General features: G+C 38.2%; 1 protein-coding gene across 16 annotated transcripts in view; it reads right to left on the bottom strand.

Annotated features, from left to right (window-relative positions):
• Pikfyve (phosphoinositide kinase, FYVE-type zinc finger containing) overlaps positions 1-27,924 on the bottom strand; it is a 94,123-nt gene that overhangs the window by 27,060 nt on the left and 39,139 nt on the right. For 15 of the 16 annotated variants that reach the window (XM_006245076.5, XM_063267219.1, XM_063267220.1 and 12 more), the window contains 15 exons: positions 23,756-23,815; positions 21,616-21,745; positions 21,036-21,216; positions 20,380-20,454; positions 18,613-18,720; positions 12,781-12,921; positions 11,916-12,042; positions 10,521-11,677; positions 7,747-7,847; positions 6,398-6,469; positions 5,588-5,759; positions 2,885-3,063; positions 1,197-1,310; positions 736-844; positions 478-632 (listed from right to left, as the gene is read on the bottom strand). In XM_006245076.5, coding sequence (XP_006245138.1) covers positions 478-632; positions 736-844; positions 1,197-1,310; positions 2,885-3,063; positions 5,588-5,759; positions 6,398-6,469; positions 7,747-7,847; positions 10,521-11,677; positions 11,916-12,042; positions 12,781-12,921; positions 18,613-18,720; positions 20,380-20,454; positions 21,036-21,216; positions 21,616-21,745; positions 23,756-23,815 — 2,881 coding nt within the window. Of the gene's footprint in view, positions 1-477; positions 633-735; positions 845-1,196; positions 1,311-2,884; positions 3,064-5,587; positions 5,760-6,397; positions 6,470-7,746; positions 7,848-10,520; positions 11,678-11,915; positions 12,043-12,192; positions 12,323-12,780; positions 12,922-18,612; positions 18,721-20,379; positions 20,455-21,035; positions 21,217-21,615; positions 21,746-23,755; positions 23,816-27,924 lie in introns of those variants that run through there. The other variant, XM_039084597.2, reaches the window with a different exon arrangement.

The raw sequence follows: 27,924 nt of genomic DNA, 5'->3' as shown, positions 1-27,924 counted from the left end.
AATAGGAAATGGTTTTGTTCTCAGTACCTTAAATTATACTTATAAACTTTTTCTTGTAATGGACTTTAAAGTTGTACACAGCCATCACTAAATTATTACGACAGCCAAAGATTCACAGCACACTGATCTAGTCCATCTCACGTAGTAGCACAGCCGTCTGAAACAGCAACAAGGGCTATTTCCTCTTATTCTAACAAACTATGTAAAGGCTGCAATGTGTTTTAACGAATGAACAGACGAAGGCCAAAAAAAAAACAAAAAACAAAAACAAAAACAAAAAACAAAACCTTTATAACTAAGAAAATGGAGCATCTATAATCAATAAGGACATTTAAATTTAAAAACTGGGATTAGGGATTTAGCCAAGTAGCAAATGCATTGCCTTGGTTTGCTCCCCAGAAACAGGAAATAAATTCTGAAATACTGTGGTAGAACAAGTTTGGCAGTGCTGCGGACAGAAGACTGACAAAGCCCGACCTGCTGTTCCACGCTTGGAGCGCCTCACAGAGGCTTTGCTTCTTGGCAATGAGTGACTCGAGAACGGACTGCAGTTGCTGCGGGGTGTCCACACACGAGGACATGAGCCGCGCCTGCATCTTCTCAGTCCAGCTCTTAAACTCACCCTCCTCCATCTGGAAGGCAACAGATCCAAGTTTGCTAAGCTGAGACACCAGACAGACAGAGGGGATTCTAGGAAAAAGCAGCTCCCAGATTTTCTATAAAAGAAACAATTACCTCCTTTTGTGCAAAGATATCCTCCATCTTTTCCTCTCTGGTTTTGCTAAATGTATCTGTTTTCAAGGACGCAAGTCTTTCATCAACAGCTAGGTACACCTGTGAAACCCTTAATGTGATGGAAAAAGCACAAGTTAGGAGGAGCTGAAACCAAACTATTTCATAGAAATTGGGGGGAATGGCATTTTATATGAACTGAATCGTCATCAAATATCATGGAATTTTGCAAAGCAAAGCAAGGTGTCAAAGGATTTACTTGAAATTTTAAGTTGTCAGTTATGTTTTAGAGGTTTTCTCCTACATTACTTGAACTTTTCTTTTTCAACACTGAGCACACACTAACTATAATTAGAAAAGGAAAATCACTCATATTTCAAAAGAAGAGTTAGCCTGATACTAAATCGCCATGGATTACAAACACGACCAAGAGAAAATGGATGACCAAAGCAACGAACACCTACTTCTGAAAGAAGTCCTTGAGGTCCTGAAGAAGAGACACCTTCAGCGGGGCTTGGCGCTTAATGAATATTTTTGGCAGTGGAACACACACTTCAAGAAGCCGAATAGGAGAGTAACTGAGGAAAAAAATAGTAACAGGCGAACATAAAAACTATTTTAATAATGTATACAGAGAACGTACATATGTATGCAAATGATCAATTAAATTCTAATGAGCATAGGAGAAAATAATGTTTTCTAAAAAATTGAGTTTCATAAAGACAAAAAAAACTAACTTTCAAACCACTAGAAATCTCTCTCCCAATACTGGGAGGATTTCGTTTTACCTTTGCACTGTAATGCTGTTACTTATCACTCTGAGGGGCCATCTGCTATAAAAACAGCAATGACTTTAATGCAAACTTTTGCTATGGATCTGAAGAGACTTAAGTAAAGTTGAAACGGTACTTATTAAGTCCCAGCTACTGGGGTTTTCATGCGTCTTCCTTCCATCTGACGTATAGACTAGTAAATGCTACATCCGACCAACCTACATCCTATATTTCAGGTTAAAAGCCCTTGCTTTAAAAAGAAAATAAGTTCCAATTCACAAATACTTCATTAGTATAATGTATGAGATACGGTTTTAAGTGCCTAGAATACAGCACCAAAATTCCTGCCCTCATAACTTAGGAATAATGAAATGTGGCTAATAAATAAAATATAAATATTTAAGTATCTTTATCAGAGCTCTGTGGAAAAAAATAATGACAAATGAAGCATGGGTTACTTGACAGGTAAGGTCTAAATCGAGAGCTCTGGTAGGTAAAGAAACAACAGGTAGGTGTCTGAGGAGCAAGCACCTGCGAGAAGGAAGGGTAAGTGCAAAGTTCCCAGGTAGGCACCTACCTGGCACAGTAGAGGAAAGGCCAGTGTCAGTGAGACCTCAACAGAGTGACTATGAGCAGTACAAGGTGATAACACAGGCCTTGGGCAACCAGAGCTTGTAAGGGTTTGTCGGCCAGAGAATGGATTCTGGCCTCTGCTTGGCAGACCAGATACCTTTGGGATTTCTAGAGCACAGTAGAGAATGGCTGATTTTCCTGTAACAGGGTCACTCTTGACTGCTGAACAGAGCTGAGAGCCGGCTTCGGGAGTGAGGCTAAGGGAGTCTGCCCAGGGCTACTGTGAAAACCTCCTGCTAAAACAAAAGAGGCTTAGCCACAGCCGCAATGCTTAGGGCAGTGAAGTATTGGTCTGAGTAGTTTCTGAGGACAGAGCTTAAGGCAGTCTCACATTTGATGCTGCAATGATCAGTACTCATTCCTTAACTTGGAATTTTCGCTTTGTTAGAAGTATCTTAGGACCTTTGTGGTAACTAATATCTCAGCAAAGTTCTCAGACTTTCAGATGCCAAAACAATCGCCAAGAGTGATCCGGGAAGCAGAAAAATCAACCAGTGTTCCATGATTCCCATTAGTTGACAGCTCCATGGGTGAAACATACAAGATCATTACCCTTGCTCATGATGGAACAGAAATACTACCTAGTTCTTGGAATAAACTAACACTAACACTAAAAGCTCTTAAAGTAGAGCCCTCTGCATTTGCAAGCTTAGAGACAGGGGAGGACATATATGTCCAAATTCAACAGTGGCAATGTTCTCTCTATAGGGAATGTGATAATACACATAATCCCTTTGCCTTCTTACCTGAAAGATGCCACCATCTGATTATAAGAGAAATACTGGTGATAATCATGGTGGATGGAGTGACCGCAGGGCTCAGCATTGGCTCTGCGAGTGTACTGGTGGCCATAAAATCGAAGTTCAAGGTATTTTGCAAATGACATCGACCAGGATTCATTTGAAAGAGCAACAACTGGTGTTACCTGAGGTTTGGGGGGAGGGGGCAGGGAAGTAATAAAGTACAGACTCAAGATCTCACATTTAAAAGACCTATCTCTATTTTTCAAGACAAACAACATATTCTGACTGAGGGGAGTGAAAAACCTAGGAAAAGAATAAACTCTTTAAGCTGGATTTGACTAAGAGGATGAGAGAAGAGCAGCTGCAGTAACCCCAGGCACCGTCAATCTCCCTGTACACTGCTGGATTTCCTTCTCTACAGCTTTACCTGGTTTCCACTGACTGGCATTTCAGAGAGACAGTTCTTTCTTATCAGCACACTCAGAAACAGATATAAACTATGCCCTTAGAATAAAATCAGTAATGGTGGGCAATGAATGACCGATCAAAGGGCAATGGTCTTACCATACTTCCTTCCAAATTGGGTGCATTCATTTGCACACACTCTCAACAACAGTAACTGAAAATACCAACTCTCTCATTTTCCTACCAACCCTACAAGTTACTCATCTTTGAAATGTTATTTCTTTTTTTAAGGCATTTTCTTATTTCATTTATATTTGGCTTCATTTGTGCTTCAACTACATTAATGAATAAATTTTATTTGCATATTTACTGCCCATTTGTATTAAATTACTTTGTTGTACCCTATGCCCACTCTACTGTGGCTTACAAAATTCAACATTACATTTTCCTAAGCTAGAAGCTTTTATTGTGTGTATAATGTTTTTCCTTTCTAGCATAACCCCATACTTTTTTTTTTAAATCTTAAATGCATAAACCAAAACACGTTAAACAGACTAAAATTTAACTATTCATTTAATTTAACAGTCGATACACAGCAGTGGTTCTCAACTGGTAAGTTGTGTTACCTTTGCAGTCACCTAAGACCATTGAAAAACACAGATGTTTATATTATAATACCTAATAATGGTAAATTGTTAATGTTGCTATGAAGTAGCAATGAAAATAACTTAATGGGTGGGGTAATCACAATATGAGGAACTGCATTAAAGGTCACAAGCATTAGAACAGTTGAGAAGCATTAATCTCTAGCGCTCACAACAAGTTGTCTCATGGGACCAAGATCAAGAGGCCTATGGGTATGAGGACAAGGCTGGGACTGAGCCTAATGGTAAAGCATGTGTAGCCTTGTAGCCACTAACACACACAAGAAAGTATGGAAGAATTTGATTACTGAAAATCACTCTGGACCAATAAGCCCCCAGCTCATAAAGAAAACTAGTGTCACCATTTTCAAGTGCTATATGAACAAACACACTTATGTACAATTCTCATAAATGCTTTCCAATCTCACTTCAAAATACATCAAGATAATAATGAAGACGATTTTAATACATATTCACTTAAATCTGAACAGTGTATATTTAAAATGTTATAGGAACTGAAGAGATGACTCAGCAGTTAAAGAGTATTAGCTTTACTCCAGAGGGCCCAGGGTTTGATCCAAGCATCTACACGGTGTCTCACAACCATTTGTAACTACAGTTTCAGGGGATTCAAAACCCTTTTCTGACCTTCTTGGGCACTAAGCACACATATGGTACACAAACATACATGCGGACAAACATTCAAGTATATAAAAATAAAAGCGGGGTTGGGGATTTAGCTCAGTGGTAGAGCACTTGCCTAGCAAGCGCAAGGCCCTGGGTTCAGTCCTCAGCTCCGAAAAACAAACAAACAAACAAACAAAAATAAAAGCAAATTTAAGCCACACACACACACACACTGGTACTGGAGAGATAGCTCAGCAGTTAAGAATACTCCACCTAACAACCACCTCTAACTCTAGTCCAGGGGATCTATAGCCCTCCTTTAGCCTACTCATGTATATACACAGAGTTAGCTACACACATAAACACATAAAATTACATAAATATATAAATAAATAAAAGTATATAAATAAATAAATCATAAGCCTAAACTTATGCCACTTCTCCAAAGATGGATTGAACCCATTGAATAAAAAATAAGCAAATAAAAAACGATCACAATAATGACATCAAATAATTTTTTCAGAGTTAGAAGATACATGCCCAGGTCATTTTTCTAAGATTGATTATAAAAACAAATATAAACTCATTTTGAACAAAGCCTCATCTACATTTTTTTCATAATGGTTGTTGATATAGACTCAGATTTGTTAGGTCAATAGCTTAATACACTGTAGTTACTGCTATCTAAGTCTATTTCCTCTTCTACAAGCCATTCCACTCTCCTTCTATTCCTAAGGTGAAAAATAGTACCTAGAATACAGAAAGAATTGTCTAAATTGACATACATAAGTTATCAAAATATAATTTCAATATATTTCTTGGACAAGGCATGCATATTATATGTAATGACCTATATTCCTTCGGTGAAGTTTTAAAATATATTAGGTTAAGCATAAGAAGGCTATGTGAAGATCACAATGACAAATAACTAAGTTCAAAATCCTACTAACTATACATCCCCTACAGAAGTATACAGACAGAAAGAAATGTCACAGGAAATATGTCACAGGAAGTCAGTAGCAGCACATACTTGTTTGCAGATTCTGCACCAGGAATATGTGAGAATTGTATGTTGATATCCAGGCACTGGAGAATCCAACTCCTTCAGGATTATCTGTACACAGCCTTGGCCATGAACAAAGCGTCGAATGTGATGAACCATGGGGGTATCACAGAACATGCTAGGACACTGGTAAGAAGACCTGGGATGAACAAGAGAATCTTTCTCACATTAAATATGAAACAGAGTCCACACAGCAAGTACTGAATGATCATGGCACAACCAAGAACGCACAGCAGCAGCTCGAGAGTAAAGACAAAGAACGTACAATCTGTACAGGATGCACACTGCTCTGAACTGTCTTAAACTGAAGCATGGTGACAGTTCCCATTTGTCATAAGACCTTCGAGTGCCCAGTTTCAAACAACAGTAAAACCCAGACATTTCTAAGGACTATACTCCCTGCATGATAACATTAAGTCGCTCATGCCATGCTGTAAAACTTAACTGGAAACACCAATGTCATTGTAAAGATACACTCTGACACATAGTGTAAAAATGAGAACTATCAACAATACTTGATACACAACTCAAAATGTTTAGCTTGAAATTCTGGACTTCAAAGATGCATAATAATTAATCCAGCACTTGGGAGGTAGATCTCCGTGAGTTCCAGACCAGCCTAGTTTACAGAGCTAGTTCCAGGCCAGCCAGGTCTATAGAGAGAGACACTTTCTCAAAGAGAGAGAGAGAGAGAGAGAGAGAGAGAGAGAGAGAGAGGGAGAAAAGCAAAGAAAAGAAAAGAAAAGAAAAAGAAAAAGGGAAGAAATCAGCTTTTACCTGAAACAGTATCTTTCTAAAAATATTCCCAGTGTAAGGTCATTCTTTCCATAAAACTCCATTGTTACAATCCTAAAAGAAGAGATGATTTCTTAGAAATATGGCAACATTACCACCAAGACCATACTCTAATTGTTAAATATGCTTACGATCAAGTACAAGAAAAACACATCTAACAGTGCTGTGAAACAGGTTTTACCTCATCCTGTCAAATAAGTGTAGAATGGCCACACTACAGTATCGAATCCATTAGTATCCGAAAAAAAATCATTTAATGAGAATGCATAAACTATAAAATAAATTTAATAAAACTGATTTGCATTAGGAAAAGGTAAAATCATCTTTTAGTTTCAATCCCCATCAACATTGGGGAGGAAAAAAAAGACAGTTTCCTTCTGCTCTCTAGTCACTAGGTATGGAAAACAGCTCTCACTCTTGATAAGAGCTAACTCCTAAGAGACTCTGCGTGTATGCTTGTTGAAATCTGTATCCTTAATATTACCTAAGGAGTCCATTAATTTCTAAGGGGAAAAACCCTACAAACTTTCAGAAAGTCATGCTTAAGTTGTCCTAGAACTACACAAGTTTCTAGAAATATATATATATATATGAAATAAATGTTTTATTATGAAGGCAGCACTACCCAAAACAAACAGCAGTGAGAAAGGAAGTGAAAGTGAGGCATGCATTCCATGCTCTCTCCTGAATGTTGACTGCTATGATCAGTTACTTCCTCTCCAGCTTCTGGAACTTCCTGCCGTGACCCACTGTACCCTTGAACTATCAGCCAAATAACCCTTTCTCCTTAAGTTGCTTTTGCAGATAATTTTTTTAACATAACAACAAAAATCTAAGACAAGCATGTAAGGTCTTCATGACTATCACTAGAAATATTACAACATTATGAGTTTGTCTCTAAATTTACTTAGACATTTGCAAGAAGAACACACAAAATAAAAGGCTCGTCTGGTAGTATAGTCAGTGACAAAACTACAAACAGTAAGATAAAAGGATGACTGTTTTTATAAAATTTATGCAAAAGGAAAACTTGCCTAAAGTTGTACATATTATAGTCAAAATGTAGATTTTGGGTTTCAAAAACCAGCTTTTGTGGGTCAATTTTGTAAGTTCTATAATATACACATTTTTCTTTCCTCTCTCAAAGTTTTTTCATTCTTACTTAAAGTACAACTATTTATCCATGAACAAAAAATTTGCAGTTACTACGTAAGTTTAAATATCCTTTCAATTCACATGTGACCATCAATGTGTCATAACTAATGGCAGGCATTATTTTTTATGTTGCTGGAATTCCACTCTTGGTGCAACAGTGTAGACAGGCATCCTACCAAGGGCTGACACAAGCACTGGGCGCATTGCTGGACTGGGCAGAAGAACTGCTGAAGAGCACGCAGAGCCTCTGGTGGTTAGCAGGATTCAGACAGTCCACCTGCAGAACAAGCAACAGGTGAGCACCTGAGTCGGAGCACAGCTCCTAGCAATTCACTGACGCAGAATGCCTTTCACTCTGTTAATAAAGCCGTCTATTATCACTGCTGGAGGCTTATGAGGGCTTACAAAAGGCTAACTATAAGAGCAGCTGGGTATTAAACACAGACTATTTCAGAACTCTAAGGTAAAGTTGGAGTGTAACATAAATGAGGCCTCTGGTTATACCCAACACTGGGTTTGAAAGGGGAAGAAAACTAAGAAGTTTGTTTCTTAACATAAACATTCCATTCTTTCAAAATTGTATTATATTTTGGAAGAACGAATTAGTTAAAATATATTCCTATGAAACGATATCACCTGACAGATGGATATGGTATCAATCCATGGTACCTAGAGATCTAAATTCTAAGATATTTTTCACCTGTGCTTTTCCTGTTCCCTGTTAAAACTCAAGTAGTAAAGGAACATACGGTAAAGTTCCTCCTCCTTAGATGCCACTCCACCTATCAAACTATGTATGTAGTTTGCAAAGCTAAATAGCCACTCAGACCAACATGGTGGCACATGCATGAAATCCCAGCACCTGGGAGGTAGAATCTAGAGGTTCAAGAGTTTAATGTCTTCCTCAACTAGATCTTGAGTTTGATGCCAGCCTACAAGAAACCCTATTTCAAAGAAAAACAGTTCCTTGTTTATTCACACTGTTCAAATATACATACATGCACAATCAAGCATGTTAATACACATATACATATACAAAGGTGATTGCTTTCACTGAAATGAGATATGCTATAAAATGAATTAATATAACTTGCTTTTTTAGAGGACATGCTAAAATACATCCATCCATAGTGTTTCATTCTGATATAGCAAAACTTGTTGTATTTTTAAAAAATCATTCATGGAATTAATTCCGAGACATGCTTTTTAGTAGTCCAGAAGTTACCGCGGGTTCTATACAGATCATATATGGGACCAGCCTATCCTCTGATATGGGTTGAATATGAATGATGCCCATGCCCAAGAATCCTGCATTTAAAGTTTATTCCTCAACTGGGATGCTATGTTAGATGTTCTAGAAACTATAATGTGGGGAGGAGTCTCCCTGAAGGCTGTATCTTATCCTGCTTCTTGTCTGTTGTGAAGTGAATGACCTCTGCCAGACTCCACTATGCACTCTTGTACATATAGTCTTACAAGCAAGCATCCTCACACAGGTATATTTAAATCATTCAAGAAGAGAGAAGTTGGAATCCTGAGTCAAAGGTGTACAAATGTGCATGTAAAATAAGAGTACATGTGAACATCCTTATCACTTTCTATACATTTATACAAAAGCATTCAAAATTTCTTGACTCCCACTATGGTTCGGTATGTGAGTCTCACAAACAATTGTCTAGCACCACCATTTAGCACTTCCTTAACTAACAATGAAACTAGATTTTTTTTTTTAATTACAGAACTGCATTACATCTAACGAAAGATTTCTTCATAAGTTTCAATATTAGTAATGTACACACCACAAGTAAATCTTAAACATCTTTAATTTCTATCTAAACAGATATAGTTAAATAACAATATATAATTTTTAGTCTTAGATATATTCTTATATATAAGAAATATATATATATATATATATATATATATAGTCTTGAAACAAGTCCATATCCAATATGAAATTTCCATCTCTCACAATATTATCAAAACAATAAAACTAGCCGTAATGGTGCAGAGCTATACTCCTAACACTAAGGAAGTACAGGCAATATTATGAACTCAAGATCAGCCAGGATCACATAATAAAACCTGTGGAGATTAGCTTTGTCACCTTAACACTAGGAAGAGAGTCTCAATGAAGGATTAGCTACACTGGGTTGGAAGATGGACATATCTGAGTGATTGTCTTAAGTTAAAATGTGAGAAGACCCAGTCCACTGTGGGTGGCACCATTCCATAGCAAAAGATCCTGGACTGTTTAAGTACTGAGAAATAAACCTGAGTACAAGCAAGCAGGCAGTATTTATGTATTTCTTTTTCTTTGCTCATTACTATGATTGTGGTATCTTAAGTTACTTCAAGTTCCTGCTACCTTTATTTGCCCTTACTGATGGGCTGTAAACCTATAATTACAAGCTAAATAAACTCTTTCATAAACTGACTGTTTGTCAGGGTATTTGATCACAGCAACAACAACGGAAGGAAGGAAGGAAGGAAGGAAGGAAGGGAGGGAGGGAGGGAGGGAGGGAGGGAGGGAGGGAGGGAGGGAGGGAGGGAGGGAGGAAGGAAGGAAGGAAGGAAGGAAGGAAGGAAGGAAGGAAAAAAATTAAAATGAAAACAAGCTCTATCTTAAAGCACTGAAAGAGTCAGGCGCTACATCATTATCACATGTAAGCAATTCAGGCAGAAACTTCAAACAACTGCACACTTTTCCTTAGTTCAGGCCCTTCCTACTTTACTACAAGTGCATATTAAAATCCAAACTCCCAGTTTTGTTGCCTTATGAGTCTACTTTTTACTTCATATATAAGCCATCCGATTCAAGAAGAGAAATAAACAGAAGAGTAAATATTTAATAAGCCTGCATGTAATTTGTCATTTTTTTTAAATCTTGCCTCAGTAATTTTTCAACACAAAAAAATTCTATATTACCCAGTAAAGAGTGACATCTTACCTTTGTTGGCCATAAGACATCACTTGGAATCAATCCCCTCTCTTCATCACTCTCAGTTTTGTTTCCTGATTTGCTCCCTGAAGTACATGATGTATCTTTTGAATGGACAAAAGGGTCCAAATGTTTTGACTGAATTCTTCCTCCTCTAGCTCGATAGTCAGCTAGCATTCTACCCAAGCTCTGGCTGTCCCCCAGATGTTCAGCGATCCTGGTGCTCACTAGCTCATGTGAAGGTAAGACTTGTATGGACTTGGTCTGAACATTGCCATTCATGCTCTGAAGTCCAGAGAGATCCCTGAGCAGCTGTTTCTTCCTCCTGCTCTCCATTTCCTTCACCTCTTTATTGAGAAGAGGAGACCAGTAAATCTGCTCTGGAAAGTAATCTCGAGTTGAGCACCTCATCCCCTTTTCAGTTAAAAGGAAAGGTTCACGGAATGTAATAACTGGAGAGATACAGAGGATGACGTCTTTTAATTCCTGTTTAAATGTCAAGGAGTAAGTCTTTCGTTTATCTTCAGAGGAGGTGACTTCCTCAGTAACATACATTCCAGTGTCATCCTGTAGAGGGTCTCTAAAAGCTCTCATCTGGCTTTTGGGGTCCTGTTGCTCAACCGTTTGCTGTGATGTCTCTGGCTGTTCATCTCCTACAGCATCCTGTTGATCCATATGGAGAGGCAACAATGACTCGGGTACCAGTGCAAAGAGAGCACAGGGGATACCTGCTGGGCAAGTGGGGGTGGTGTAATCTTGATGCTTCAAGGAGGCAACAGCCTGTGGGACACTTTTATTGTCCAGCTCACCCTTCTCAGGCACAGTCCTTGATTCCAACAAAGTGCTATCATCAGAAGACAGGGCATCAAAGGGGCACTCAGGATCCTGGGGAAGGGAGCTGCCACTGACCTGCTCCTGAGAAGCTCCCTCTTCCCCTCTTCCCTCAGCCAGAAAATGGAACGAAGGGCTTTGTGTTAACGTTGGAGGCATAGCAAACTCATCCATGAGAAAGGAGATTTCTAGCTGAGAATGATAAGCTACACAGATCATAAATATTAGGATCTCCTTAACTCGAGCCAGCTCATAATCAGAGCCTCCTCTGAGCTTGATTGTGCAGCCGAGGTGCTGTGCACAGCCTTCAAAAAACATCAGTGTTTTGGTTTGTTCTACAAATAAATAAATAAAAATTAAGAGACTCAGATGACAATTTAGAGGACCAAATAGAATTTACTACCCACAAAAAAGAAAATCCATAAAACAACAAAACCACCTTGAATGTCTCCCTCTTAACCAGTGCTTATGGATATTAACCCTTCCTTAGTAAACAAAGCTATCCTTAACTAGGAGATGATTCACTCCTGCTTGAGTCCCCAACTGAGTGAATGTGAGCTTCAGATGACTCACCGTTAGGCAACTGAAAGAGCTGCATATAAAACTTGTGGCAAGTGCCCAGGTGGGGTTTGGTGAGCAGCTGGTCCATGGACACCACTAAATCTCCTTGGGTCATTCGACTGATTCTTTCTAAAACTTGCTACAAAATAGAAAAACATTGTATTACAGAATTAAATTAGCTATGAGTAAAAATCTCAATACCCTGGAGAAAGATGTACATGAAGTATTAAACAAAATAATGTTTACAATCAATTTTTTTAATTTTAATAAATTGCATGACCAGATTTACCTGCTAAATAATCAATGTGTGGCCTCAAAACAAACCATGCTCATGGTACTCTTATCCAAAATGGGTGTGGCATGGTGGCCCACTTGTATAACTCTTAACACTTAGGACGCAGGGGCAGGAGGAGCAGTGCAAGTTTGAGGTCAGCCTGGTTTAATAACTGAGTTCCAGACCTGCCAGAAGTACAATGTGAGATACATTATTTTTATTCTTACTTTATGTTGTTATTATCCTTTGTTAAAAGAGCATTTGGATAGCATGTCTTAGTATAAGGCACTAAGGGAAAACAAAAAATAAAAATCAGTTTCCTTGAAAGTGGCCTCTGTTTTATAGAATGAAGCACCAATAAGGACTTCTGATGGGTAATGTCCCTTCCACCTTTGGTCTCATAAACACCCAAAAGTTAGTTTATGTAAACATAGTTACACTGTCTTCCAGTGTGAATCTACAGTCTTAATAATGTAACTACCACACCTGGGTCTCACTTCAACATAAATGCTACATCAAATAAAAATATTGCTACAAACCTACCATACATGCACCTTCATTTAAAAGTCATGATTGTGTAAATGAGTAAAAATAGACACTCACTGACTTTACATTAATGACCAGAGTAATGCCATGTTCCAGTAACATGTCTTGAGCAATCCGAGACACTGTTTTCTCAACGAGAACCAATGTGGGTCGAACATCAACTATTCGTTGAACATAATTCTTCAAGAATTCCCTTTCCTAAGTAAGATAAATCAGAAATACAAAACCTGGTACAATTCAGGATTCTGACATATTGAAACAATCATGACAGCCTGACTGTTAATATCAATATTCAGTCTATAATTTTTCATTCACAAATAAGTCTATAACAAATTTGAATGCAACAAAAAAATTTAATCATAGTTCTCAACTATACATTTTACTTAAAAGTTTTAGGAAAAGTCCACCCTCTGATAAATTTTATTTTGAAAGATTTTCAGATCCTAATAATTTGTAATTTGCTGAAGATGTAGCTCAGTGAGAAAGTACATGACAAACACATTTAGGATCCAGTGGCTCAAAACTAGCAACAACATGTGGGGACAAAAGGCGGCGGCAGCAGCAGCAGCAGCAGCAGCAGCAGCAGCAGCAGCAGCAGCAGCATGTGTGTACATGTGTCTGAATAACAAGCACGAAGAACACAATATGCAACATCGGCGAAGATTTTAGACTGTCAAGAAACAAATAGCCTGCTCCACCTAGCACAATAAAAGCAATTTCTAAATTTATATGATTATGAATTTTCTTTTCCATTCTGTAACCTACAAGAGTATCTTTTCTGGGAGTCAGAACTAATAACCCTCTGACAAACCCTACCTCCAATTTCCTAATATCCTATTATACCTTAACAAATACAACTCAAGTTCTAAAACATAATGCTTATTATTAGTCCGCCATAATAGCTGAGTGTGATGGTGCACGCCTGTAGTACCAGCACTCAGGAGGCAGAGGCATGTAGATCTCTGAGAGTTCAAGACCACCCGGGTAGAAATCAGTAACAACAGAAACACAAAGTCTGCAAACTTATGGAAACTGAACTTTCTACTGAATGAGAAAAAAAAATGGGTCAAGACAGAAATAAAGAAATAAATTTCAGATTTTCTACAATTGAGTGAAAATAAATACACAGCATACCCAAATTTATGGGGCACAATGAAAAAGGTGCTAAGAGACAAGTTCATAACACTAAGTGCCAACACAAGTGGAGAGATCTCCTAATAACAGCAACTTAACAGCACACCTGGAAGCTCTAAAACAGAAAGAAGTAATCACACCCAAGGAGTAGATGGCAAAAAATAATCAAACTCAGGGTAGAAGTCAATAAAATATAAACAAAGAAAAGAACTGAAAAAAATCAATGAAACTAACGGGGAAAAAAAATCAACAAGATAAACCCTTAATCCAAACTAAAAGATGAAGAAAAAATATCAAAATTAACAAAAACAAAAACAAAAACAGGAACAGACACCAAGGAAATCCAAAGAATCATCAGGTCATATTTCAAAAACCTGTACTCACCAGCTGGCAGTGGTGCATGCCTTTAAAACTAACACTAGGGAGGCAGTGGCAGACAGTTCAATGCCAGCCTGGTCTACAGAGTGAGTTAGAGGATAGCCAGGGCTACACAGAGAAACCCTATCTCACAACAACAAGGAATAAATAATAAAAGAAGAAAGAAACCTGTACACCAAATTGAAAATCTAAAAGAAATGGATAATTTTCTCCATAGGCATCACTTACTAAGTTAAATCAAAATCAGATGAGCAATTTCAACAGACTTATAACCCCTAGGGAAATAGAAACACTATTAAGTCTCCCAAGCAAAAAAAAAAAGCTCAGGGCAGACAATTTTAGCACAGAATTCTACCAGACTTTCAAACAAACAAAAGTTAACGCCAATATTCCTCAAATTATTCCACAAAAAAAAAAAAAGACACACAAGGAACACTGCCCAATTCATTTTTTTTGTTTAAATACTCTAATTTTTATTTACCTTTTTTTTTTATTATTAACTTGAGTATTTCTTATATACATTTCAAGTGTTATTCCCTTTCCCGGTATCCGGGCAAACATCCCCCTCCCCGCTCCCCTTCCTTATGGGTGTTCCCCTCCCAACCCTCCCCCCATTGCCGCCCTCCCCCCACCAGTCTAGTTCACTGGGGGTTCAGTCTTAGCAGGACCCAGGGCTTCCCCTTCCACTGGTGCTCTTACTAGGATATTCATTGCTACCTATGGGGTCAGAGTCCAGGGTCAGTCCATGTATATTCTTTAGGTAGTGGCTTAGTCCCTGGAAGCTCTGGTTGCTTGGCATTGTTGTACATATGGAGTCTCGAGCCCCTTCAAGCTCTTCCAGTTCTTTCTCTGATTCCTTCAACGGGGGTCCTATTGCCCAATTCATTTTATGAGGCCATACTTACCCTGATACCCAAACCACACAAAGACCCAACAAAGAAAGCAAATAAAAGACCCAATTTCCCTCACTAACATAGATGCAAAAATACTCATTAAAATACTTGCAAACCAAATCTAAGAACCTATCACAAACATCATCCACCATGATCACATAGATTTCATCCCAGAGAAGCAGGGAAGGTCCAATACACAAAAATCAGTAAATGTAGTCCACGATATAAACAAACTGAAAGAAAAACACTACATGATTATCTCATTAAATACAGAAAAGGCCTTTGACCAAATCCAACACCCCTTCATGATAAAAGTCCTGAAGAGATTAGGGACACAAGGAACATACCTAAACATAATAAAGACAATCTCTAACAATCCTATATAGCAAACATCAAATTCAATAAAGAGAAACATGAAGCAATTTCATTAAATAAGAATAAATAACACAAGGTTGTGCATTCTTTCCACATCTACGCAACATAGTTTTGAAGTCTTAGCTAGAGCACTAAGACAACTGTAAGAGGTCAGGGAGATACAGGATGGAAACAAAAAAGTCAAAGTATCCTTATGCAGACAATATAACAGTATACATAAGTGACCCTAAAAATTCCAATGAGAAACTCCTACAGCTAATAATTTCAGCAAAGTAAATGGATACAAGATTATACATACATACATACATATACACACACACACACACACACACACACAGAGAGAGAGAGAGAGAGAGAGAGAGAGAAGAGAGAGAGAGAGAGAGAGAAATCAGAAACCTTCCTTTATACAAATGACAGACTGAGAAAGAGTCAGGGAACTTTCTGGAGGGTCCTCCCATCTCCCACCCCCCAAAATTGCATATTTCCATTCATTCTGCTGGCCCTCAGGGCATCTCTCCTGTCTCTTTGTCCCTTCCCCCATACTTGATCATGTTCTCCTTTTTCCCTCCCCATTCACTCTCCTACCCAAGTACCTCCCTCCCTCTTCCTCCTGTGATTTCTTCTCCCTCCCAAGTGGGATTGAAACATCCTCACTGGGGCCATTCTGCTTGTTAACTTTCTTGAGTTCTGTGGATTATATCCTAGGTGTTCTGCACTTTTTTGGCTAATACCTACTTATTAGTGATTACATACTATGCATGTTCTTTTGGGTCTGAGTTACCTTACTCGGAATATTTTCTAGTTCCATCCATTTACCTGCAAAATTCATGATGTCCTCGTTCTTAATAGGTGAATAGTAGTCCATTGTATAAATGAACCACATTTTCTGTATCCATTCTTCTGTTGTGGAACATCTGGGTTGTTTCCAGCTTCTGGCTTTTTGGGTATATGCCCAAGAGTGGTACAGCTGGGTATTCAGGTAGCTCTATTTCTAATTTTCTGAGGAACCTCCAGATTGATTTTCAGAGTGGTTGTACCAGTTTGCACGCCCACTAGCAATGGAAGAGTGTTCCTCTTTCTCCACGTCCTTGCCAACATGTGCTGTCCCCTGAGTTTCAGATCTTAGCCATTCTGACTGGTGTGAGGTGGAATGGAAACTCAGGGTCGTTTTGACTTGCATTTCCCTGATGACTAAGGACTTTGAGCATGTCTTTGAGTGCTTCTTGGCCACTGGAGATTCCTCTACTGTGAATTCTCTGTTTAGTTCTACACCCCATTTTTTGATTGGGCTGTTTGGTTTTTTGGAGGTTATCTTCTTGAGTTCTTTATATATTTTGGATATTAGCCCTCTATCAGATGTGGGGTTAGTGAAGATTTTTTTCCCAATCTGTAGGATGCCAATTTGTCTTATTGACTATGTCCTTTGCCTTACAGAAGCTGGGAGGTGAGAGACTCTCAGGACTCAAAAGGGAGGGATCTTAGATGAAATGCCCAACAGCACATGCTGGTGAGGATGTGGAACAAGAGGAAGCCCTATCCACTTCTGGTGGGAATGCGAACTTTTACATCTACTATGGAGATCAATCTGGCAGTTCCTCAGAAAACTGGGAATCAATTTACCTCAAGACCCAGCTATAGTACTCTTGGGCATCTACCCACAGGATGCTCTATCCTGTCATAAAGACACTTGCTCATAGACGCTTTATTCATAATAGCCAGAAACAACCTAGACGTTCCTCAACTGAAGAGTGGATAAAGAAAATCTGGTACATTTATACAATGGAGTATTACTATAGTAGTTTAAAAAGTAACACCATGAAATTTGCAGACAAAAAGATAGAACTAGGAAAAGATCATCCTGAGTGAGGTAACCCAGATCCAGAAAGATAAATATGGTATATATTCATTTATAAATGTATATTAGCCATAAAATGATAACCAAGCTATAATCTGGTTAGACCCAGAGGAGTTAGGGAAAGAGGAGGGGTCTAGTGGGGATACATGGATTACCCTGGGAGGATGAAATAAAATAACTTTACATGTAGACTTGGAACAATATCAATGGCATGTTAACATACAGTGGGGATTTTCACGAGGTTCACAGGACAACTACTGGTTGTCCAATGCAGAGTAGTAGCCTTGAAATCATATATATATACCAATAACAAAAACACTTAGCAGGTTCTGTGTGTGTGTGTGTGTGTGTGTGTGTGTGTGTGTGTGTGTGTAAAAAATTGTGCATACATATACATACCTATATTCATATGTATTCATAGACATCATATATACTATATAATTGTGTATACATATATATTTGTACACACATATGTAACAAAAATAATCAAAAAAGAGGCTATCAATAGGACAGTGGGTGTGGCACAGGAGGGGTTCAAGAGTGGGTAGCTGAGAAGGGCTGGAGGGAGGAAAGGGAAAAAGGAAAGTGATGCATTTAATTCTATTTCAATTTTTTTTTTTTAAATTTTAATGTCTAAAACGAACTGCAAGAGTAGAGATGGTGCTCTGGCAGTATAGTTCCCAGAAGCCAGCCCTGGCTAGGAGTACATCTTTCTGTGGAGAGAGCTTTGTAAGCATCTCTTTAAGAGCAAAGCTAAGAGAACTTGTGCCTGCAGCAAAAAGGCTGAAGTTATAACTTACAGCTGCTATTCTGGTACCCTTTGCTTGTGAAAAACACACAAAAAAACCCATATAACCCCCATCTTAAGTTATTCCTCTACTGCCAACTACATACAAACTATTTCTATTCTAGAAACAGACATTAGTGAGAGTATTACAAAATGGGAGGTTCCATTAACCTTAGAAGTTAGAAAAACTCTCCCAGTAAAGCAATGGCCAAAGTACAGAAGAGAACTAAACTCAAAGTTGAATTTTCACTTTCTCGTCCATACATTCCCAGTCAAATGTTCCCTTCAACACTCTGAAACCTTAAAAATGAGTGAAAGAGATTTGGGTAAGCTACTCCCTAAAGTGCAACATAAACATGGCTCACATAACTTAATTTTTGAAGCGTAACAAGGTTTTTGAAATTAAGAGTTGCCAAGCAACACATAAGGTAAGCATCCATCAAATGATTTCCTCCAGAAATCCTTACCTGAAGCACAATGGGGTCAATGCAAGTAAACTTAGTTTCTTCTCTATAGAGATACTCAATAGAACACTTCAACAGAAGGATTTTGGGGTTTTTAATACAGGAATTCATCTAAAAGAACAAGGTTTTGTTAAAGGTTTGCACTTTATAGACTTTTAATCATAATTTTAATTCATATTGTTCATAATTCCTGTTAGTACCATCAAACTCTAATTTATTACCTTTGGGTAATTCTCTTTTTTCAAAACAAGTTCTTGAGAAAAACAACTTTTTCTTACCTATTTCTCTATACTAGTCATTATATTTTTTTTATAGTTTCTCATACTGTAAGAACAAATAATATGCTCTAGGCAGCAGTGGGTATTACAGCCAGAGTATTCACACACTCTAGATCAACAACTTTGGAGTCCTTCTAAACTTCAAAAGGAAAAAAGTTAATGGGACTTGAACATTATTCAAACAGAACACATTCTCCAGCAATCCTAAGTTAGCAAGCCCAATGGATAATGTGAAGTTAAAAGAGAAAACATAAAATTATTGTCAAAAGCAGGAATTCGTGCCAACATTCCAACCATGCAACTAAAGCCACAGGCAGAACAGCTTGTGTCCTGCCATTAAGGTTCAGTCTGACCAAATTCACACAGCCCAAACTGGCAAACAGTTCTGAGGACAGCAAGTAAGTGAAGCAATACATCTGGGGCTCTAAAATCAAAGACTATGTCTAAAGATGATCAGTGAGGCAAACCAATAATTCATGGGTGTGTTTCTCCCTCTCCTACACATGGTTTTCACAACTCCTGAAAAACCATAACATGTTTAGTCCTTCTTTTGTTTTATTTTGTTTTATTTTTTGAGATAAGGAGGACCTCCCTCTATAGACCAGGACAGCGCCAAACTCAGAGAATCCACCTGCCCCTACCTCCTAAGAGCTGGGATTAAAAGTGTGAGCTACCACCATCTGGCTAAAATTCTTAGTCTTAATTCAGTAAAAATCTCTTATTTTGGCTCAACACTGTACCTTAAAAGTGTAATATCCTGATTTACAAGATTGTATATATAAACACATGGTTTTGGACCATGTCTAAGAAATAACATTTCTAAAGGTTAAATGTCTTATAGTCAGCCCACCATACCCATAATTTCCACATCCTGGATTTGACCTACTACAGAGAGAAAAATATTTACAAAATGGGGAAAGAGTCTAACTGTGTGTCCTACTCATGCACAAAGTATTTTTTCTATCACTTAAATCCATTAGCACCTAAACAATATAGCAAAACAACTACTACACATTTACATTGTACTAGCCAGTGTAAGTCCTCAGAGATAACTTAGACGTCTACACGGAAGTACTCAGTAGAGCATAGGTAAACACTAAACCATCTTACATACAGAGCTTGAGCATCTCAGCATCCCCTTGAGACCCTGGAATCAATAACCTGCAACAACTCAGACACAATTGTACTAACCTATACCTAGAAAATAGTAAAAACAGAACTACATTTCAGACCAGTATCCTTGCCTTCTATTGGGCTGGCAACCTAACTGTCCCCTGCTTTTTTCTGTCTTATGAATTCCCACCATTCAAATTCCGACCCATCATCAGCTCTGGGAGATTTTCCTAGAACCTCTGGACTTGCACCTCTATGAACCTTATGGGTAGGTACCCTTCAACGTCTCCTTTTCTTTTGTAATTAAGAAACCCCAATTTGTGAGTTTAGCACATAGTCACGGTCTACTGAATTTTACTGAAGAATTGAAACTTATTACCTTTTTATGTGCAATGTTTTTGGTACAAACAAAGCCATTGACAACCACGGAATCAAATTTCTTTCCACCTGGGATCTAATAAACGAGAAAACAATAAAAACCAGTGATGTACCTTGGACTTCATCAGATGGTTATCATTATGTCTAAGCATCTTTGACCAGCAAAATAATGGTAGAAAGTTCCAGAATATAGTTCATTTCATCTCTTATTATCTCTCTTATCATGATTGTTTTCCTGCCTTCTACTCTCTAAGTCATATATGCTACTCTAAGCACTCTGACTAAATAAGCTGGTGTCTACAGCACTATTTTTACATTCAACATTCAATATTACAGGTAAAACATACATTCCCAAGTTAATATTACCTAAATAAGGCTCACTTTCTGCTTTTCCTCATGACAGTGCTAGTGATCTATGAGAACAGACTCTCTCATAAATGGCATGCTAAGTAGCAGCATTAAAAAGGGAAGAAACTGTTTATTTTGGTTCTCACCACACCCAACTCACTCACTCGTTCCATGCACCTCTCACTTCCTATAATGAGCACCAAGAGCTCTATTTGTGCTATTGACAAGGCAGACGGTAACGGCTCCTTTCAGATCACCTGATACCTGCCCCATCAGTTCCTGGCAGCAGCAAACAGTAGGAGAGCTCACCTTCTTGATATGGACAAACTGACGGATATCCATGTCATCATCCTGGTGCTTGACGTCAGGTCGGACTGTCTGAACAACCTGACAAACTAGTGACACAATGATGTCCCTCCAAGATGATGACAATGACTCATTTTGAAGCAGCTGCTGGAGTAAGGCCATCATGTGGTTATGATTAGCTGAACTAAGAAAGGTTACAGAAACAAGTTTGTACAGTTAGTACACAAGAAGCACTCCTGAAGAAGTAAACATTCCAATTACGGCTCACAGATAAGATATTCCATGTCAATTTTATTCTTTTAACGTATCTTTATTTACCATAATGATTCTGCACATAAATGAAATCTGTGAGTAGCTTTAAACTAACAAACAAACATCAAAGTGCTAAAATAAAAGTTTAACACATAAATTAAAATGGAGACAATCAGTTTGGGACTCTGCTTTATAAGATATTTCATCAGAACTCAGACTACACTTTAAATTAGTATTTTTCACTTTATAAGGAAGAGAATTGTGCAGATAGGCAAGGGTCGGTGAAAATTACAAAAACTATTACGAGAAAAATAAAAATCTAGAGCCTTACAGCAGCCTTTCCATGGCTTGCTTCTCCTCATTCTCCTCCCGCAAGAGTTCCAGGTTGTTATGATGCCAGCCCAAAGGGGTAAAAGGCAGCTCTTTGGATTTTTCTTCTACCCGTCGATTAAATAAGGACTCTAAACATAAAATAAGTTAGTACTTCATTGTCATACTTTATACCATCAACTTATATACTTAAAAAAATAAAAATCTCAGAAGGTGAGAATATAAATTATTGCTATAAAACAGCAAAGACCTGTAATCAACACACAATTAAAATAGATAATCAAACATGCAATCATACATATATACATACAGCAACATGTTAAAATACAGCAGGCCTTGAGCTACAGCCCTTCTCTAGCATGTGCAAGATCTAGCATGGTAGAGGAACCAAGAAACAGCTCACATCTGGAAACATCTGAGAACAACTGTGAAAAGTAACTTAACCTAAGTAACAAAGGCTCCCACCAAAAGCATCAACATGAATTCTGAAACAAACAGAATGGTACTTTTGCATCTTGCTTGTTTTAAAGCAATGAGTCTCAACCTTCCTAATGCTGTAACCCTTAATACAGTCCCTCATGTTATTTTCATTCCTACGTCATAACTAAGTTGGTACTATTATGAATCACAATGTAAATATGTATGAAAACCACATTCAGTTGAAATCTGAATGGTAATAGTAACACAGTCATGTGGGCCCTGAACTCTCAAGAGAGAAACTCTCATGGACAGCCCCATAAAAAACAGTCTAAAGTCACTCCACACAATCTTCCACTATATTTTACAATATAGGCTTTAAAACAAAATGTTAACAAAATAAAGTATAAAGAAAGTATACTAAATAAAACATAATAAAGAATTTACATATGAGTTTGAAGTCTTTAAGTTTTCCAAATGGGTGAAATGATTGGGTGTGATGGTGCACACCTTCAGTCTCTGAACTCAGGAGACAAAGGCTGCAGGAGATCTCTAAGAGTTTGAAGCCACCCTGCTCTAAGTTGCTTTGGAGGCTGGAAGGAATGGTTCATAAGTTAAGAGCATTTGCTGTTCTTCCAGAAGACTGGAGTTCAGTTCCCAGCTCCCAGATCAGGCAGCTTACAACCATCTGTAACTCTAGTTCCAGGGGATCCAACACCTTTGGTTGCTGTACTCACATGCACATAAACCCAAGCAGACATGCACGCAGACAGGCAGGCAGGCAGGCAGGCAGGCAGGCAGGCAGACAGACTGACAGACACACATAAATGACTTAAAAATAAAAATGGAAATTTTTAGAGGGATAAAATGGATGAAAAAAGTTAAATAGTAATGCTTTATAAACCATGAGCTCATTAAATAATCACAGAATACGAGAAAGAGAGAGAATATGGAAAGAAAGAGATAGGAAATTTAGTGCTTTCTCTTTTAAAGCAAATCAACTTCTATTAAGCATGTGTAATAGTACAAGAGACTCAAGACTGGCACTTCTCAATTACATGAACAGTCAGTCTACACATGTCTAGTCAAAGCGGATGATAGGAGGTGAATTTAGATAGCCTGCCCAGCCAGAGCAGTTGCCTCCCTTGTTCCAACTTGACCCACCTCCTCTCTTTTTCTAAAACCTGAGGAGCTAAGACCTGAGAAAGACCCTTCCCTCCTTTTGCCTTTTCTCCTCAGCAGCTTAAGTTAAGGTAAGAAAGATTTGTATTCATCTACTCTTCCTTAGTCCCAATGAAATTGACCATGGATTTCCTGCTTTATTCTCTTTTGCCTACTTCTCTTCCCAGCTCTACAGAGCAAGCAGCAAGTTCAAGCAATGAGCTCACTTGTGCACTCTCTAACAACAAGGCAATCCTTGACAATCTGTATATCAATATATCAATGTTTACTACTATATAATGCCTTCAAAAGAATAAAACACAAAGTTGATTCAAAAAAATTTTAAACAATCACTTTGACATTAAAGGTCTCATCTCCAACTAAGAAGTATATTCTTGAATTACAACATACTCCAAAGTCATTCTACACGTTTAAAATCATGTTCCTGTGATACCAAAATAATCAAATACAGCTAGCACTTTCTGTCAATCAATGTGCTAAGACCTCAAGCACACCATCAAGAAGCAGACACATCACTTCCAGCACCGTTGTTTTAAGATTACCTTTGATGAAGGCATCACTTATTGAGAGCTGCTGTCCTCCAGTGTCAGAAACCAAATACTCTGCAAACCAGGAAGAGAACAGAGAAGAGGAAGGAAAGACATATGACTTCAATATGTCACCATAATTATGCAGCAGAACACCCCACAGGGTGTGTTACTCCCACAAAACGCATCACCGTCCAGCAAACTTTTACATATGTTCAATAAATTTCATACTAAACTATTTTCAGGAGACTTAAATTGACAACAGAACCATTAAAAAATTTTTCTCGATTCAAATGTCAGACATTTTAACAGATATTTTCCCAAGTGACCTTAAGTTGCCAAAACAGAACTAATTTATTAAACTGCTTCCATGCTGAACATGGGGATTAGAGAAACCTAAATCAATGTCCGTGGGCCATGGCCACTCAAAATGGTTTCAGAATAAGCTCTCTTTCTCCTTAAAAATAAAAATAAAAATAAAAAAACAGGCAAAGCTCTTTAGTAACTAGCATGATAAACACCACTTACCACTTTCCTCAGGTAGCACTACAATATTTAACAAATAATGACTATCTGTAGTAGGGTACTCTATAGAAGTCTCATAAGAAAACTGTACAAGATACATGCAATAAAATAAATTCATATGGCAGAGGATACAGATATTCAAGGAATTTCTGTTAACTTTTAAAATCAGTTTTTGGTTTTTTTTTTAAGCTCCTAGCTTCTTTGCAATAAGATAACTGATAAATACATTCCTAATGCTTTCAGAGCATTTAAAATCTAAATACTTTCCTACAAGTGAAATTCTACAAATGAACTTTCCTCTAAACATAGCTCAGAGCGGTTCTTTCTCCTATGCAAATTAAACCACAGTGCATTAACTACTTCTATGTGACTATTCCACAGAACTTTTTCCAAGCCAATAAATTCACCCTTCCAGCCAGGAAGCAGAGAAAATATTTTATTTAGAAAACTAAACTACACCATACAATACAACCAGGTATGTATGTAAGATAGATACAATTTGTTTCTATATTTCTGGCAGAAAAAAGCAATGCCTAATTCTGTAAACTCAACTAATGCATTGTTATTTAAAAGCCCTGATTCTCATACTAAAACTTAAATATCAAATTACAAAAGTTATAGTTTTCTCCTCTCATTATGGAAAATTTTAAATCCACAAAAAGTTCTGTATGCAGTCCACTTAGATAGAGGAAGTGTTGAAACTGTCATATCTTACTTCTCTATATATCTGCACATGCCTTTGAAGTTACCCTAGGGCTAGAGAAGCAGGTCCGAGCTTAACAGCACCTGCTGTCCTTCCAGAGGCCCTGAATTTGAGTCCCAGCACTCACATGTTGGCTCAAAACTGACTGTAATTCCAGTTCCACAGCGCCTGACACCTACACTCACAAACATACACACATACACGTAAATAAATTTTTAATGTAAATTATTTCAAGTTAAACACAAAACTTTGCCAGTAGCACATCAGTATGCATTACTTTAAAACAAGGACACACCTCTATAGACACTATTATTTACATAATTGTGAAAGCAGACAATACCAAAACAATCACAGAACTGATCCATATTCACATTTACCTATTTGTATAGTATCTTTCAAAAACATGTTCCAGAAAATTGGATCCCACCAAGTCACACATGGAATTTGCCTGCCATGCCTCCTCATTCTCTTTCTACTTAAAACAGATCTCCTAGTCTCTTTTCATGGTAAGGAGTTTTCAAAGAACCAGGCAAGTGTCTGATGCACTGCCCCATATTCTAGGTCTGAACCCGTGTTTCTCTTCATGGGATATCTAACCTGCTCCTTAGTCACATTTTCTGTGCATGGGAAATCTACTCAAAGGACTGACAGAGCCAGGGCTTTCCCTGTGTCTCAGTCTTGCCACTAATGTTCTACACATTGCAGAATCTTGCTTGCAACATAAAATAAATTTTAATACCTGGGTTCATGCCAAATGGTGGCTTACAACCATTCTATAATTCTAGTTCCTGGGGATTCACTGCCCTCTTCTAGCATCCACAGGCACCAGGCATACACGAGGTATAAATAAATATGCAGGTAAAACACTAATATACATTTTCAAAAGTAAAGAAAAAATGTTTATGAAATATTTAAAGTGTCCACAAAGTGCTTGCCACACAGACATGAGAACAGATCCAAGTACTCATACATAAAGGGTGAATTTAGCAACACGAGCCTGTAATCCCAGCACTAAGGAAGTAGAAACAGGAGGATCTCTGGGGCTTGCTGACCAGCCAGTCTAACCAAGTCAGTGAGCTCCAGGTCCACCCTGTCTTGAGACATAAGGTGAAGAGCACTAATGAGGAAAATACCCAGGGCTGACCTTTGGTCTCCTCCATACATGCATAATCCATGTACACACAAATACACACACACACACACACACACAGAGAGAGAGAGAGAGAGAGAGAGACAGAGAGAGACAGAGAGAGAGACAGAGAGACAGAGACAGAGACAAAGACAGAGAGACAGAGACAGACAGAGAACCTCTTACAAGCATGTGCCCCACAACCCACACACAAAGGGCTGAACAAACTGACTATAGCCATACCAAGCTCTATGAACACACAAAACCTAAGAACATCCTCCTCTAGCTGGTCTCAAACTGACATTAATCATTTTAGTACTTTACACAATCACCCCAGCAAGCTACACGACTCTCTCAACATTCATAACAGCACTGTGACTCCTACAGTTACAGACATACTATGCTTTGCATACTTCCATTCAAAAACCAAAAGCTCAGTGTGCAGAATACTGGGTGTCAGAGGCCAGCAGCAGTAGAGAGAATAGGGAAGTGTTGCTCCAGGGTAGGAAGTTTCGGTTGGGTAGAGGAACCAAGATGTACTTTACAGCATGATGACTTCAATTAATAATGTGTAGTAGATTTTTAAAATTACAAGAAAGTAAATCTTGAAGGTTTTTGTCACACACACCACACACACACACACACACACACACACACACACACACACACACAAAGGTTGGTTACTGAGGTGCCAGATGTTACCTGGTTTTACTGACTCATTCTTTTACAAGCATACGCCACTGCATCACTTTGTTTCATATAACTAATGCAAATATATTCTATGAATGTGTGAAGAACCACAAAGAAACGCATTATCCTATACTATTAATCTGCTCTAGTAAGTAGTGAACCATCTTGACTACAGCAAAGCCCTATACGATAACTTAAGATATTCTCGTCCTGACAGACAGATAGACCAATGGAATAGAATTGAAGACCCAGAAATGAACCCACACACCTCTGGTCACTTGATTTTTGACAAAGGAGCCAAAACCATCAAATGGAAAAAAGATAGCATTTTCAGCAAATGGTGCTGGTTCAACTGGAGGTCAACATGTAGAAGAATGCAGATCGATCCATGCTTATCACCCTTTACAAAGCTTAAGTCCAAGTGGATCAAGGACCTCCACATCAAACCAGACACACTCAAACTAATAGAAGAAAAAGTGGGGGTGAATCTTGAACACATGGGCAGTGGAGAAAATTTCCTGAACAAAACACCAATGGCTTACGCTCTAAGATCAAGAATCGACAAATGGGATCTCATAAAACTACAAAGCTTCTGTAAGGCAAAGGACACGGTGGTTAGGACAAAACGGCAACCAACAGATTGGGAAAAGATCTTTACCAATCCTACAACAGATAGAGGCCTTATATCCAAAATATACAAAGAACTCAAGAAGTTAGACCACAGGGAAACAAATAACCCTATTAAAAAATGGGGTTCAGAGCTAAACAAAGAATTCACAGCTGAGGAATGCCGAATGGCTGAGAAACACCTAAAGAAATGTTCAACATCTTTAGTCATAAGGGAAATGCAAATCAAAACAACCCTGAGATTTCACCTCACACCAGTGAGAATGGCTAAGATCAAAAACTCAGGGGACAACAGATGCTGGCGAGGATGTGGAGAAAGAGGAACACTCCTCCATTGTTGGTGGGATTGCAGACTGGTACAACCATTCTGGAAATCAGTGTGGAGGTTCCTCAGAAAATTGGACATTGAACTGCCTGAGGATCCAGCTATACCTCTCTTGGGCATATACCCAAAAGATGCCCCAACATATAAAAAAGACACGTGCTCCACTATGTTCATTGCAGCCTTAT

The sequence above is a fragment of the Rattus norvegicus genome, chromosome 9 (assembly GCF_036323735.1).
Source record: "Rattus norvegicus strain BN/NHsdMcwi chromosome 9, GRCr8, whole genome shotgun sequence".
NCBI lineage: Eukaryota > Metazoa > Chordata > Mammalia > Rodentia > Muridae > Rattus > Rattus norvegicus.
Note: the sequence above shows the minus strand (reverse complement) of the source record. Positions and strands in the feature narration are given on the sequence as shown.